Source organism: Notechis scutatus, chromosome 3 (genome assembly GCF_049901735.1).
Source record: "Notechis scutatus isolate UNSWTSFEM ecotype Mainland chromosome 3, rNotScu1.2, whole genome shotgun sequence".
NCBI lineage: Eukaryota > Metazoa > Chordata > Lepidosauria > Squamata > Elapidae > Notechis > Notechis scutatus.
Window position 1 is genome coordinate 161,923,202 of NC_142011.1, and position 13,432 is coordinate 161,936,633.

Consider the following 13,432-nt stretch of genomic DNA (forward strand, 5'->3'; position numbering starts at 1 on the left):
TTAAGCAAGTTTTTATTTTATCTTATAGTAACCACAACACAGCATGAACTAGGCAACAGAATATAATAGCAATATACTGAGTTACCCCTTTGTAAATCTGATGTTTTTATGACAGTAATGTGTGTGGCTTTTGTTAGATTACAAAATCTGGCCTGTAATGCAAAATAGCATTTTGGCTATCGGGCGTCTCAATAGACTTTGGCAGTTTACATTAGACTAATTTAGAAAATGCTAATTATGAAACTGTATTTCCAGTGATTTACAAATTTCTTTTGAATATCTCATTGCAGTGAGAACTTTGTTGAAGTAAAATGCTTGCAAAATTAAATGCATTAAAAGATACCACTCTGGTAACACTTAATTCAAACAAGTATAGGCAAAGTTGAAATGTCTCGATTAGAGAAGATCTGAATGTATTTTCTGCGACATGGATAATCCTTGATTTACAACTGTTAGTTTAGCAATTGAACCTACAAAAGCATTGAAAAAAGTGAGGACTGTTACCGCATCCTCACAGTCATGTGATCAAAATTGGAGCACTTGCATTGCATCTATGACAGTTGGAGCATCCCAACAAAACAGAATCATTTGTGACTTCTTACTAAGTCAATGGGGAGCTGGATTTGCTTAATGATCATGATTCACTTAACTGGCAAAAAGAAAGTGTTATAAAATCGAGCACAATTCATTTCACCACCGTCTTGCTAAGCAATGAAAATTCTGATCCCAACTATGGTAATATGTTGAGGATTGTAGTCAATTTGATATGATCACAAATCAACACTACTACAGTGTTGTAAAAGGGACAGCAGTAGGGAATCCCCAAAAGGAAAAATATAAATATCTATTTTTATCCTGCCTTTATTATTTTTATAAGTAATAAGCAACTTATTATTTTATAAGTAACTCAAAGTATCAAGCATATGCAATATCCCTCCCTCCTATTTTCCCAACAAGCCTGTGAGGATAGGTTGGAGTGTGTATATGTGTATGGTCAGGCTAATGGCTTAGAGAGTGTTTCCACTCACACTTGCATTCTTCTTTCACTCTTCCTCAAACAGGTTTCTCCTTAATGTGAAGAAAATAATATGATAAAATATACAGGAAAGAAATACATAAATATGTTACATTGCTGGTGCTTATTGCAGAAGCAAATTCTTTTAAAGGTTGTTGAATGCAAAGTTTTGCTTGTCTTGTTTTTAAAAAAGAATGTTCTTAAAAACCTTTGCTCCAACTGTCTCCCAGCTGGCCATCTTGGATTCCCTCTCCTTCCCCCACATCCACCGCAAAATTTAAAAAACAATTAAAACGTTCAATAAATTTGTTTTTTGATTTTGATGTCCACTATGATTTTTAACAAGATAAAATGTGTTACAAAGATGTGATATTGGATAGGTTTTCTCCCCTACTAATTATTGAAAGCACACTTCAGAAACAGCCATGGAGCACTAAAACAACTTTCTTGGCAATTCAAAGATTCATTGGTTTATTTTATTGCAGCATAATGTTTTACAGGCAACAGCTACTCCAAATGATTCATGACATGGATTTATAAGGTGACAAATATATACATATGGGTTGAGGAATACCAAAGAACCAACCATCAAAATGAAAATTTAACAGTACTAAAAATACAGAATATGATACATTATACAGTTGAAATTGTTGCATTAAAACACATATTTTACTGACACTGCAGGGAGGGACTTAACACCAAATTCACAACCAGGCATGATTAGTTGATTACAATTACACATAACAGGAATGAATTCTTCAATGTTATAAAAAATAGCCCCTGGAGATTGAACAAATTGAGCACTCTAAATTTTGGGCTTAGGCATAATTCTCCAGAATGCATGGCAACATTCCATAGATGGGCTAATATTGTTCTGCATTAATATACCTCTCCCTATAATATATAATTCTATGTCAGTTCTGGTGTTATTAAGCTACTATTTGGGTATGCATGGTTTAGATTATTTCTGTCTTCCTGTTAGGTATCACTCATCCCATTTACTGAAATTGTAAATAATGGTAAGAACACTGAAAATTGCAACCTTCTTTTTTTAAAATCAAACTTATTCTATTTTGTCTTAATGGAAACAGTCATTTTGCTTTTTAAAAACCCCTTAATTTTAAAGTTTTAATTAGAAGAATATAAAACAATTCAAGATTGAAATGGGTTGTTCTGAACCTTATTAGAAACATTCTGCCATTATTCTGACAAAATGTTTCCAATTCAAAATGGTACCATTTAGAGATCAGAACTCTTGTACAACAGCTTGGGCAGCTGTTTTCCATTTTGAATATTGTAGAGCAATTCAAGCTCAAAATATTCCATATATTTTCACTCTGCTGGTTTTAACCAGGAAGCAAACAAATTCAGTAACCATATCCTTGGTTATCTTCTCAGTTTTTTCTCGAGGTAAGTTTCTTCTTCACTATAGACCAGAGGTGTCAAACTCGCAGTGTCATATCGTCACGTGATGTATTGCAACTTTTCTCCCCTTTGCTAAACCAGGGGTGGGGTGACTAGTGCATGATACATCCGGCCTGTGGGCCATGAGTTTGACATCCCTGCTATAGACTATCAGTCTGTCTAACCAATCTGTGGACCCTTTTCCAAGCTCTGAATCAGTTAACAAAACTTTACAGTTCTATGCCTATTCGTCCCATCTCTTTGGCTTTGTACTATCTCAAGCACACCAGTCCTCCCCCCGTTCCTTCTTTCCACTTGCTGATCTTCTCATACTACATGTCAGTCATCCCACAGTCTTTTGCCTTCTTATCTCAAACACTCTCCTCTTTTCTCAGACCGCTTTGACAAAATCAAATTTCTCTGGCCTTCTTTAACTACACTTTCCTAACCTCTTTTAACTTTTCAGCATTCATTGTCAATCTTCTCTCAATTCTTATTACCCACCTAAGCTTTGCTAGAGTCCATATTATTTGTATATAGTAACAGAGCAATACCACTGATTTCCAGATGGCAGAAATCAATGTAACATATTTTTATTAACAATGATGGTTTATGCATAAAGTAAAATTCATGTAAATATAATATTGTAAGAGCTGTGTACCTGGTATAAGGCTTCTGATGGAAATCATTATGTGCTTAGTAAATGGTTTTAACAATTTAATTATCAAAACAAGTACTTTAATATCCTATGCGATTTCTACTATTTTACCCTGTATTAAAATGTAGTATGACATTATAAAAATTTAATTTTAAAAAAATTATCAAGTAGCATCAGATTTAAATATGCTAACACTTGGTCATCTGTAAAGTATAACAAATCTTCCTAGGAACTGTATTCTGGAGAAAATACCACAGTCATTTTCAAAATAATTATTTCATAAATTAGTTTTATTTTGTATTAAATGAGCACGAGTCATTACTGCTGGATTAACAGATATGCTTATTGCATATCTATTGCTAAGATATGCCACTTGAAACATGCAAATCGCCATGAAGACGAATCATTTTTTCCAGTGCTTCTTATTTAATACATAACTGCAAAGCCATTATAAATTACTAAAGAGGTATTTGGTTAAGAAATAAAATAAATCATACGGTTAATACCATAATATTCCTGCTACAAGACAAAAATTTAAAAAGTATTCAACTCCTGTATTACCTGGAATTTTAACATGTTAAGAGATTTAACTTGTTTTCCCTGTAAAAGTGTTTATTACTATTTGCATTATGATTAAATTATCTTGTGGTAACCAACAGTTTTATTCAAGATTGTACAACTGAAAATGGAGCTAGATCCTACAATACTTCAATCAATAAAACTACTGACAACAGCAATAGGTATTTTAAATTTCTAAACTCATTTGACATGGCAGTAAAAGAATTCTCAGAATAAGGCACTAAAAGGGCAACAACAACCAATAAAAATATTCTAACAATAATTTACATGTTAAACGGAGCATACATATACATATGTGTATGCTTACTGTGATTCACACTTCAAATTATTAAATGAAACATGTTATACAAACACAACTGAACAATTATGAACCGAAATACACTTCAAAACTTCGTTGTTTTAACAGTTACTTCTAACGCCACTTGAAAAACAATTCTGTATGGCTTGGCAATAATGCATAGATTATCTTAATTACTCATTTTCTCCTCCTTTACCAATATGTGAAATTAATATTTTGTAAAGCAAACCGTGTAATACTTTGAGCTATCACGAATGATTAGCATTAATAACAATACAGAAAAGGCACTGAAGTTCAAGTGATTACATAAGGCTTTGTTTTCAAGCAAATTTTGCTGCTTTAGCACAACTTCGAGTCTTCCATGAAAATTTCAGCTTCTCTCAGTTTGAGATACCTTCTTTCCATATTCAAGCCTATGTGCTTATCCCAATATAAATACCCCTCTCATAGGGTAAATAGTTCTCTCATTCTCACTGATATGAGAAAAGCTTACCACATTCCATTAAGATTGACAAGCATTTATTTTTCAGGAATTTCTAAAGGCAGCACTAATCCTAAGCTTTATTTGCTTTTACTTGCATTACATAGTAATAATTAATCTAATCTACCTTAAGGCAAACCCGCAATAAGATACCCTCAGCGAGCTTTTTATGCCAAAGCAAGGAGGAGTGAGTAACAGCAGTCTTAGCCCTGAAGCTTGTGAAAGTTGTATCGGAAAGAACAACCAGTCTGAACACTTCTATATGGTGAAAAAAGTCCACCATTCTCAGACTGCACCATGATCCGTGAAGCTTGCATCTACTGTTAACTGGAATAAACAAGACAAAACAAAAAGCCAGAATTACAAATGTTTATTATATTATTTCATATGATATTATAGATTTAAGAAACAATTTTTTTCCTTTTAAACTAAAGCATAAGAGCAATATTTGTGAAGTGTTCATGTTGGGAAAGCCAGAACCTTTTCATAGTTAATGCATTTCCTTAATAGTAATGAGAGTTAGAGAGTTTGCATGATTTTGTGATCACCTCAGTTCTTGTTGTTTTTAAAGAAACTAATCAAATTAAAGAACTAATCCTTGGAGCCAACTCCAAGGACAAATTTTCTGATAGTTAGAACAATTAATCAATGAAACAACTTGCTTCAAGAAGTTTGTGGGTGCTTTAAGACTGGATATTTTTAAAAAGGGATTGGACAAACATTTTTCTAAAATGGTATGGGGCTTCCCTTTGGAGCAGGGGGTTGGACTAGAAGATCTCCAAGGTCCCTTCCAACTCTGTTATTCTTGCACCAACCCACCTCATAGGATTATTGGTGGTGTGGGGAAGTGGAGAGGAGGAAAGAGTAGTTCACCACCTTGAGTTATTCATAAAAATAATAAATATAGGATATAAATAATATTAAACTTTGAAACTTCTGTTCCCAGGAACTTTTCACAGGAGGAACAAACAGTTGTGCCAGATTTTTATTATTTTTGCTCATTTGTATAAATAACAAAACTCCCTTTTAAGTCCAGTTTCTAAAACATTTCATTGTGGTTATGTTCTTCAATTGGGTAGCAGAAATTTAAATATTAATAATTGTCCCACTGGGTTATTTGAGCCAAAGCAAGATGTGTCTGTTTCTCAAAGTCATGTTAAAGTATTTTCATTATTGTGAGCAGGTGTCCCTTCTTTCAATTTTCCATATTAAAATTACCAGAACCTACCAAAATTATCTTGTATAATCTTGACTCCTACTTTACTATGCAAAGCTATTTACTTTTCAGTATTTAAATAAGATTATTTTGTACCTGAATTTGTACTTCTCTTATATATAATACCAGGATTGATAAACAATTCAGAATCACAAAGGAAGATTAACATTATTCTTGGCAGAATTGGGAAGAGAAAGGGGCAAGAAAGACCTAAAAATATTTTCTTAAGAAAAATGAAATTCATGACTAATGTAATGTTTAAACTATTTATGGCTGGATGTATAGTTCAGTTGTGGCACAAATTTATTAGATTTTAAGTGCAAGAAGATTGTACAAAACTGAATAAAATTGGAAGGCCTGCCTCAATGAGTTTGCATCCTAGTCTGTACTAATTGAAATATTTGAACAGTTTTTAGAAAGCAATGTCTGAAAAATATCTGAAAGTCCAGGTAAAATGCTTTAAACTTCTTGAGGAAAATGAAAAAAGTCCGACATTCAAATTGCAAATGATATAATAGTACTGACTTTTTCTTTTCTATCTACAAAAAGACTGGCATAATCAAAATTACTTTGATGGAATATTTTTTCGAACTCTATCTTACTTACTCATGAAATGTATTTAATTTTAAGCAATGCCCTAAGTATGTTGATCAGAATTACAGTGAACTTTTAACTTTTTTAACTTAATGTTAGATAAGGTTGTGGATAACAAAGATACATTTACCCATAAGATAGAGAAGCAGTAAAAAGTACTAAGAGAAATAAATGTACTTTTTACAAGATAGGATTCCATCACCGTGCCATACATAGCAGAATTAAGATTGTTTTGAAGATACACATACTGTTCTGTTACAAACAGTATCAAAAAGAACAATATAGCATAACAAAGATTTTGAGCAAATGATATAGAAGGACCAAGGGAAGCAAAGGTAATAGATTTCTTTAAAAAGAACCCCAAGAGCCTAAGAAATATTAAGGTGAAGGTTTTTTTTACTTTGAGAACGTTCCTTTTTCATTATTTGATGAAAGTAATTGTGCTTTCTTACTTTTGTTACATGACACAAGTACTAGTGTGTTTAAAAGCAAAAGCTACTCACCAGTAACTTGAATTCTCTGAATGAGTAATGTCCCCCACAGATCCATATTCCTTTGACCTATTGAAATTTAGAAATTAACATTTCATGATAATTGCCATATGCCCTGACTGCTAACTGTATGCTTTGTGAAATAAGAAGTGATCTGAATGTTGAAACAGAGTAAAATGAGAGATCAATCCAAAATATGAATTCATGAGTAGGAAACAAAAAGAAGAGGAGAAACAACAACAAATGAATAGTTTTGATGAAGTGAAGAAAAAATATCTCTTTTAAACTGAAGTTTTAGGTTTTGTAAATAATGCAAAACCAAGATATTTTAAGAGATCAAGATTTTAAAATGCCTAGGAATGAGATTCACAGATGAAAGAGCTAAGAACATACATGGACTGTTGTTCCCAAAGAATCTTGTTAGATCTGGTTAGTAATTTTTTTTAGAAAAATATAGATGATTTTATAGATGTAGAGAGAAGTTCCTGCGGATGGGCTCCAGCATGAGGTTGAAAGCTCGGAAAACTAAACCTCTGGTCCTAGTGACCAACCCAGATTGGATCCTACTATTATCCTTCTCATCTTTTCTACCACCTTCTTTTATTGGTATCATTATTATGATTATTATTGCTCTGTTGTTTTGCATATACACTGAGAGCTTATGTACCGAGACAAATTCCTTGTGTGTCTAATCATACTTGGCCAAATAAAGTTCTGTTCTACTCTGATTTTTTCTATCCCTGTGCCTATCCCTACTCTCTTAGAATGTTTGGGAGAAGTGCAGATTTCATATGGATTTTCATCCGTTCTGCGTATTTTTGCCACAGTCAAAACTTTATTTATGCATAGCACCTACCTTATCTCAAGTGATATAGCACTCTATATGATGAAAAGTCATGTCTAGGATTAGATAGGTAAACCAGTAAGAATTCTGTCAGTAACAGGTAGAAAATGCTAAAGATGCTGCAAATTCTATTAAAAAATAAGACTTAACAGTAGCAATACAGCTTTTAAGTAAGGTAGCAATATTTGGTTTAAGTATTATTTCAGTTTTATATCTAAAGAGTACATTTTTAAAAAATATCAGTGTAAACATCTATCAACAGTCCTGTTTTCTGACAAATAATAAACAGCAAAATCTACAATATTAAATCTGAAGGATGTTACAGAAATTACAGTTGAATAATGTTTAATTGAATGCTGCATGCACTAATGTCCTAGAATAATACTAAATAAAGTAAAAGCAGTTGTGCTATAAGAAAGAAGTTGAGAAACTTGGTCATTAACATAACCTTCACAAAATGAAATAAAAAAAAACTTTGCATGACTTCTGTGATTTCAGAATCATTATTGTTAAGAATCATGATTGAATAAAAACTGCACAGTGTGCAAATGAAGCAAAAGGAATGATGGAAGAGATGAAATAAAAATGGGATCAAAATGACTTTTAAAAGACGGTATCTTTTGTTATTGTAAAAGCAGAGGTGATACTTCAAAGGAACTAAAAAAAATTATGGCAAGAATAATTAGTAGCAGAGCAGCTTTGATATTTAAGCTGGTAAATCGGCAGATGAGGTCCCTAGATTTATGGTACTGGAGGATTTAGATATGCCTTCTCTTGGTATGAATTCAGAGGTAATTTGGGAATTCATGGCCACCATGGTAACCATAGACTTTAAGCAGGTCCATGGAATGAAGTGAACTGAATGTGGAGAATGCTGTCATCAATCTCTTTTCATGATAGAGTGGTTTGATTGCCTTGGAACTCTCCACATCTGCCCCCCCCCACCAGAGATTGTACTGTCCTAGGCACCTGCATTTTAGAGGAATGCAGTTTGACTGAGGCTTTAGTCACTGCCTGGAACTAGATAGTCATCTAGTTGATGACAGTGAAATAAGATGACAGTGAAATAAGAAGGTTACTCTGCCTGTTTGTGGATTCTGGAGAGACCCTTGGATTTCAGAGGAAGCCTGAAATGACAAAAAAGATGCCCAGAGTCCCACTTGAGCATGATGAAGAACAAATCTAATCAAAAGCAGGTAAAACCTTTATTAAGGATTACCTTGTGCTAATAAGAACAGTAACACAAAATGATTTTTCCATTGTTATCCTGTCTGCAGTTAGCTAGCTCTTGGCTCTGTTCAAGGTAACTCAGGGCCTCCTGAGAAGAGAGTGGGCAAGGAAACTTCAATAGGAACTTCTGAGATTTATTCAAAATATATGGTTGATAAAAATTTAATCTGAACTAAACTTCAACTAGGCAGATCCTATGGAGTTAGTTGACTGTGGCACAGTTTATCTTAATATATGGAAAGAGAGTGAGACTGTTATTCTTAAGAAAGTGGATGGAGTTCTTGGGGCTATAAATCTCTGTATTAAATCCATGGCCCTCCTGACTAACCAAGGCCTCCTTGGAAACATATGGTTGGATGCATGTAGTGATAAAATCTTCAGATGATAATTCAATCAGCATTTGAATCACCCCTTTCTCTAGAAGCCATTGCTGGATCCAACCTATCCTTTCTAAAGATTGTTGAGAAGGTTGGCTGCAGAGGTCCTGCACAAAAAGATTATCTGGAGACTTCTTAGTTGGGTTTTGGACCTGGGTACCATACCAATATAGTACTGATGACACTTACTAATGATTTATGGTGGATTTGGGATGGGGTGGTGCATCATGATCTTTTTAGATCAGCAATCTTCAATACCATCTACTATGGTATGGTTCTGGATAGGTTTAAATGTGTTTAGAATGAGAGTCATGAAACTGTAGTGGTTCTCCTTCCTCCAAGGCCAATTCCTGTTGGTTGTGGATAAGGAAAAATCCAGACTTATGCCCATTTTGCATATGTCCTTAGAGTTCTATTCATTCCCCCATGCCTATTTGATATCTATTCGGTGAAGTCATCCATCAGAATGAGGTTGTCTCATCAATGTGCTGATGATAATCTGCTATACTCCTGGCCAATTAAATAATGCAATCAAGGTTTTCTCTCAGCATATGGTCTGTAGAGATTCTCAGTCATCCAGGTCATGGTTGTCCCAAAGGTGCTTTTTTAGGATGCAACTGGACTTTCTTGTTTTTTCTTTTGAAGATGTTTCCCTTCTCATCCAAGAAGCTTCTTCAGCTCTGACAGGATAGTGGGGAATGGAAAGACTTATATTCCTTGCAGTTAGCTGGTAATCTGCATCCTTTCAGAGGATAAAGCACTTGGAAGTTTATCTGTGTCGTCAGAGTCACCTGAGACCAGGAGCACTACTCAGGTGACCAGAAGCACTAGTACTCACTACTTTTAGCTAGAATGAACAGCCTTGAATGGTGTGGGAGTAGGAATGGATTTCCAGAGGGAAAAAATGCAGACTACAGGAACCATGAGCACTATATTCAGGTGATCCTGAGGATACAGATAAACCTCCAAGTGTTTCAACAACCTTCTAAAAGGATACAGATTATCAGCTGTCTGCAAGGAATATAATCCTTCCATTCCCCACTATCTTGTCAGAGGTTAAGAAGCTTCTTGGATGAGAAGTGAACCATCTTCAAAAGAAAAAACAAGAAAGTCCAGCTGCCTCCTGAAAAAGCACGTTTGGGACTCTCCGCATATGGCTTTCTCTCAGGCTGTGAGGCAACAGCATTTAGTTTATCCATCAAAAGATTGAGTTTCTGTGAGTTTTAATGTCCCCTAGAACTGGGAATTAGTTCTAGAAGGGGTTGCATTCTCCAAGAAAGAATTTAAGACTCTTCCTAGACTATCAGCTCCTGCTTGAGAAACAGATGGCACTCACACCCAGGAGCGTCTTCATGCATCTTGTGTAGAAACTGTGTTTATTCATGGTTCAAGAAGTCCTGCTCATGATTACTTATACCTTGTCATCTCCTGTTTGACTTAACTGCAACGTGGCCTACATGCGGTTGCCCTCAAAGACCACTCAGAAGCTACAAATAGTCCAGAATGTAGTCATTCAAGCATTTACAAGTGCACCTTGAGACAACCATATAATACCAATGATTCACAAGCTGCAGGGGTTTCTGGATGTAATTCGAGCTGATTATCACCTATAAAGTCCTTAATGACACATGGCAGGCTACTTGTGAAACTGTCTATTTCCAATTATTGCTGCCCATCCTACAAGATATAAGTATGCTCCAAGTTCCTTCTATCAAAAAACATCAGTGATAGGATATGTGCCTTTTATAGCATGTTTTTTGTAGTTTTTATAAAGTTGTTTCAATTTGATGTTAACCAGGTACGTCCAGGTTGTTTTGTATAAGAGACTTGGCCACACAAGATGGATGACTGAATGAGTGAGTGAGTGAATGAGTAAGTGAATGAATGAATGAATGAATGAATGATGCTTATTTCAGTTCACATAATTCACAGAGTATCCATGTAAGAGTAACCGTTATTTATAAAGAAATAATTTAAATCTTAAACAGGTAGTCCACAACTTACAACACTTCACTTAATGACCGTTCAAAGTTACAAAGCACTGAAAAAAGTGACATGACCATTTTTCACACTTACAATTGTTGCAACATCTCCTTGGTCATGTGATCAAAATTTGGATGCTTGGCAACTGGTTTATATTTATGACAGTTGCAGTATTCCGGAGTTCTGTGATCCTCTTTTGCAATCTTCTGACAAGCAAAGTCAATGGGAAGCCAGATTTACTTAATGACTTTGTTACTAACTTAACAACTGCAGTGATTTACTTAACAACTATGGCAAGAGAGATTGTAAAATGGGGCAAAATTCACTTAATGTCTTGCTTAGCAAGAGAAAGTTTGGGCTCAATTGTGGTTGTAAGTTGAAAACTACCTGTATTACATATATGATTGAAAGTATACTAGGCATACTAAGACTGGGTTTGTATGCTGCACATTGCTTGTACAGCCATTATTTATTTTAATATTGACTCTTAAGTAACTGAGAATTGCGCTTCAAGCTATAAGCTATAATTAACAAACCATAATGTCCGGTTTCACATGAAAACACAAAATACTGTGTATACCCAGCACAGGCTTTTAATTTATCTTTAGCAAAACATTTACAGAAGAAACATTTCATGTTTTATATTCCCCATTACTGACCGTGACTTTATCTACATCAATGTAACAATGTTCTAATATACTGATCATTTTGATTGCTATTTTTGTATTAAAATCTATTTATAATTGGTTTCTGTTAGGAAAAAGATTAAAATGTAGTCTATTCATATCTCACCTAGCTTTTGCAGAAGTATTTTTAACTTTCCTGAATGACTGATTCGCTGTAGATCTTGTGGAAAGAGTCCTCGGTGAAGCACGAACAAAACTAGATGGTGGTGTTTTGGGGAGCTTCTTTATTAAATGAGAAACCCATTTCTTCTGATCTTCCTGACAGGACGCCAACAGCAACATGTCTCTTGCTGAAGTTATGTCATAACTTACTATTGGGGGAAAAATGAACAAAGCCAAACTGTTTGAGAAAAAAGAATATATAGCTTGTTTTGCTTGTAAGTCATATTAATTATCACTGCTTTTCCTTCCAATGAAAGTCTGTAGTGATGCACAAAAATAGCATTTCAAATACATAGAATATAAAAGACAAAACAAATTATTTGATTAAAAAGCTTACTAACTTTCATTAACACTCTGGTGCTGAGTCATAAAAACCAAAGATTCATCTGAGAAGCTTACCTACTAGGTATTGTAATAAGGAAGCACTTGAGATCAATTATAGTAAAATCAAGATCTCAATTTTTGCACAGCATCGTAGAGTTTGTCCTGATAGTTGAATGATCAGACAATAGAGCAAGTTATAATCTTATAATCTTTAAATACTTGGGTATAGTTTTTCCTAAGTCAACCAAATGTAGGTACATCAAGATTATGAAAAGATCAGCAATAGCAATACAATCCTTTCACTATTCCAGATGGGCACAGCATTTTCTCAAAATGCTAAAGTTATATTTGGTTAAAGTTCATGTGAAACTTTGTCGGAAGGTCATTGGAACCATACAACTCCTGTTTCCTTTGGAAACAGACCAAAAAACTGTAATAGAATTTATTTTCAAAAAATGCTATTTTGATGATAGACCAAAGCAAGTTTTTTCAACTGTGTAGCTGTAGTTTTACGTTTGTATTTTGTTTCATTTGAAACATAAACCATTTAGTTTACTCTGCCATGCTAATGAATGACCTAACTAGAAATCAGAATAGTATACTGGAGTGTTAAAGGTAAATAGAAAAGGTCCAACTCATATATACATCTTTTATTTTTTATTTATTATGCCGCTCTCCCCGCTACAAGATGATTCTGGGTGGATTATTCCATTCTAAGTATTGTTTGGTTGTCTATTTCAAATTACCCTGAACTACATTCATGGACGTAAGTATATTTACGATAGCAGCCTTAAAGGCAACACTTAATTTTTAATGCATATTCCAAATCTGTACATTGGTGATTTTAGGAATCTAAATGGTTCAAAGTAAAAACTGGGTTGGATCCAAACAAACAGCACACTGTAACAAATACTTGCTCAAAAATGTAAATCCATCTTAATTAGATTTATATAAATACACATACATACATACACCCAAACACACTGTATTCCAGCCAAATTTGACAAATTAAACAGGATTTAGGTCAACAATTTCAACAAGAACTTCATACCTGCATATCCTGTATTGAAACTGTTAGAAACACATTGAA

General features: G+C 34.2%; 1 protein-coding gene across 1 annotated transcript in view; it reads right to left on the minus strand.

Moving 5' to 3' along the window:
- Positions 1-11,958: 11,958 nt before the first annotated feature.
- Positions 11,959-13,432, minus strand: part of ROCK1 (Rho associated coiled-coil containing protein kinase 1) — a 79,972-nt gene continuing 78,498 nt past the window's right edge. The window contains exon 32 of the mRNA XM_087960079.1: positions 11,959-12,167. Within this exon, the coding sequence (XP_087816205.1) occupies positions 11,959-12,167 (209 nt within the window). The remainder of the gene's footprint in view (positions 12,168-13,432) is intronic.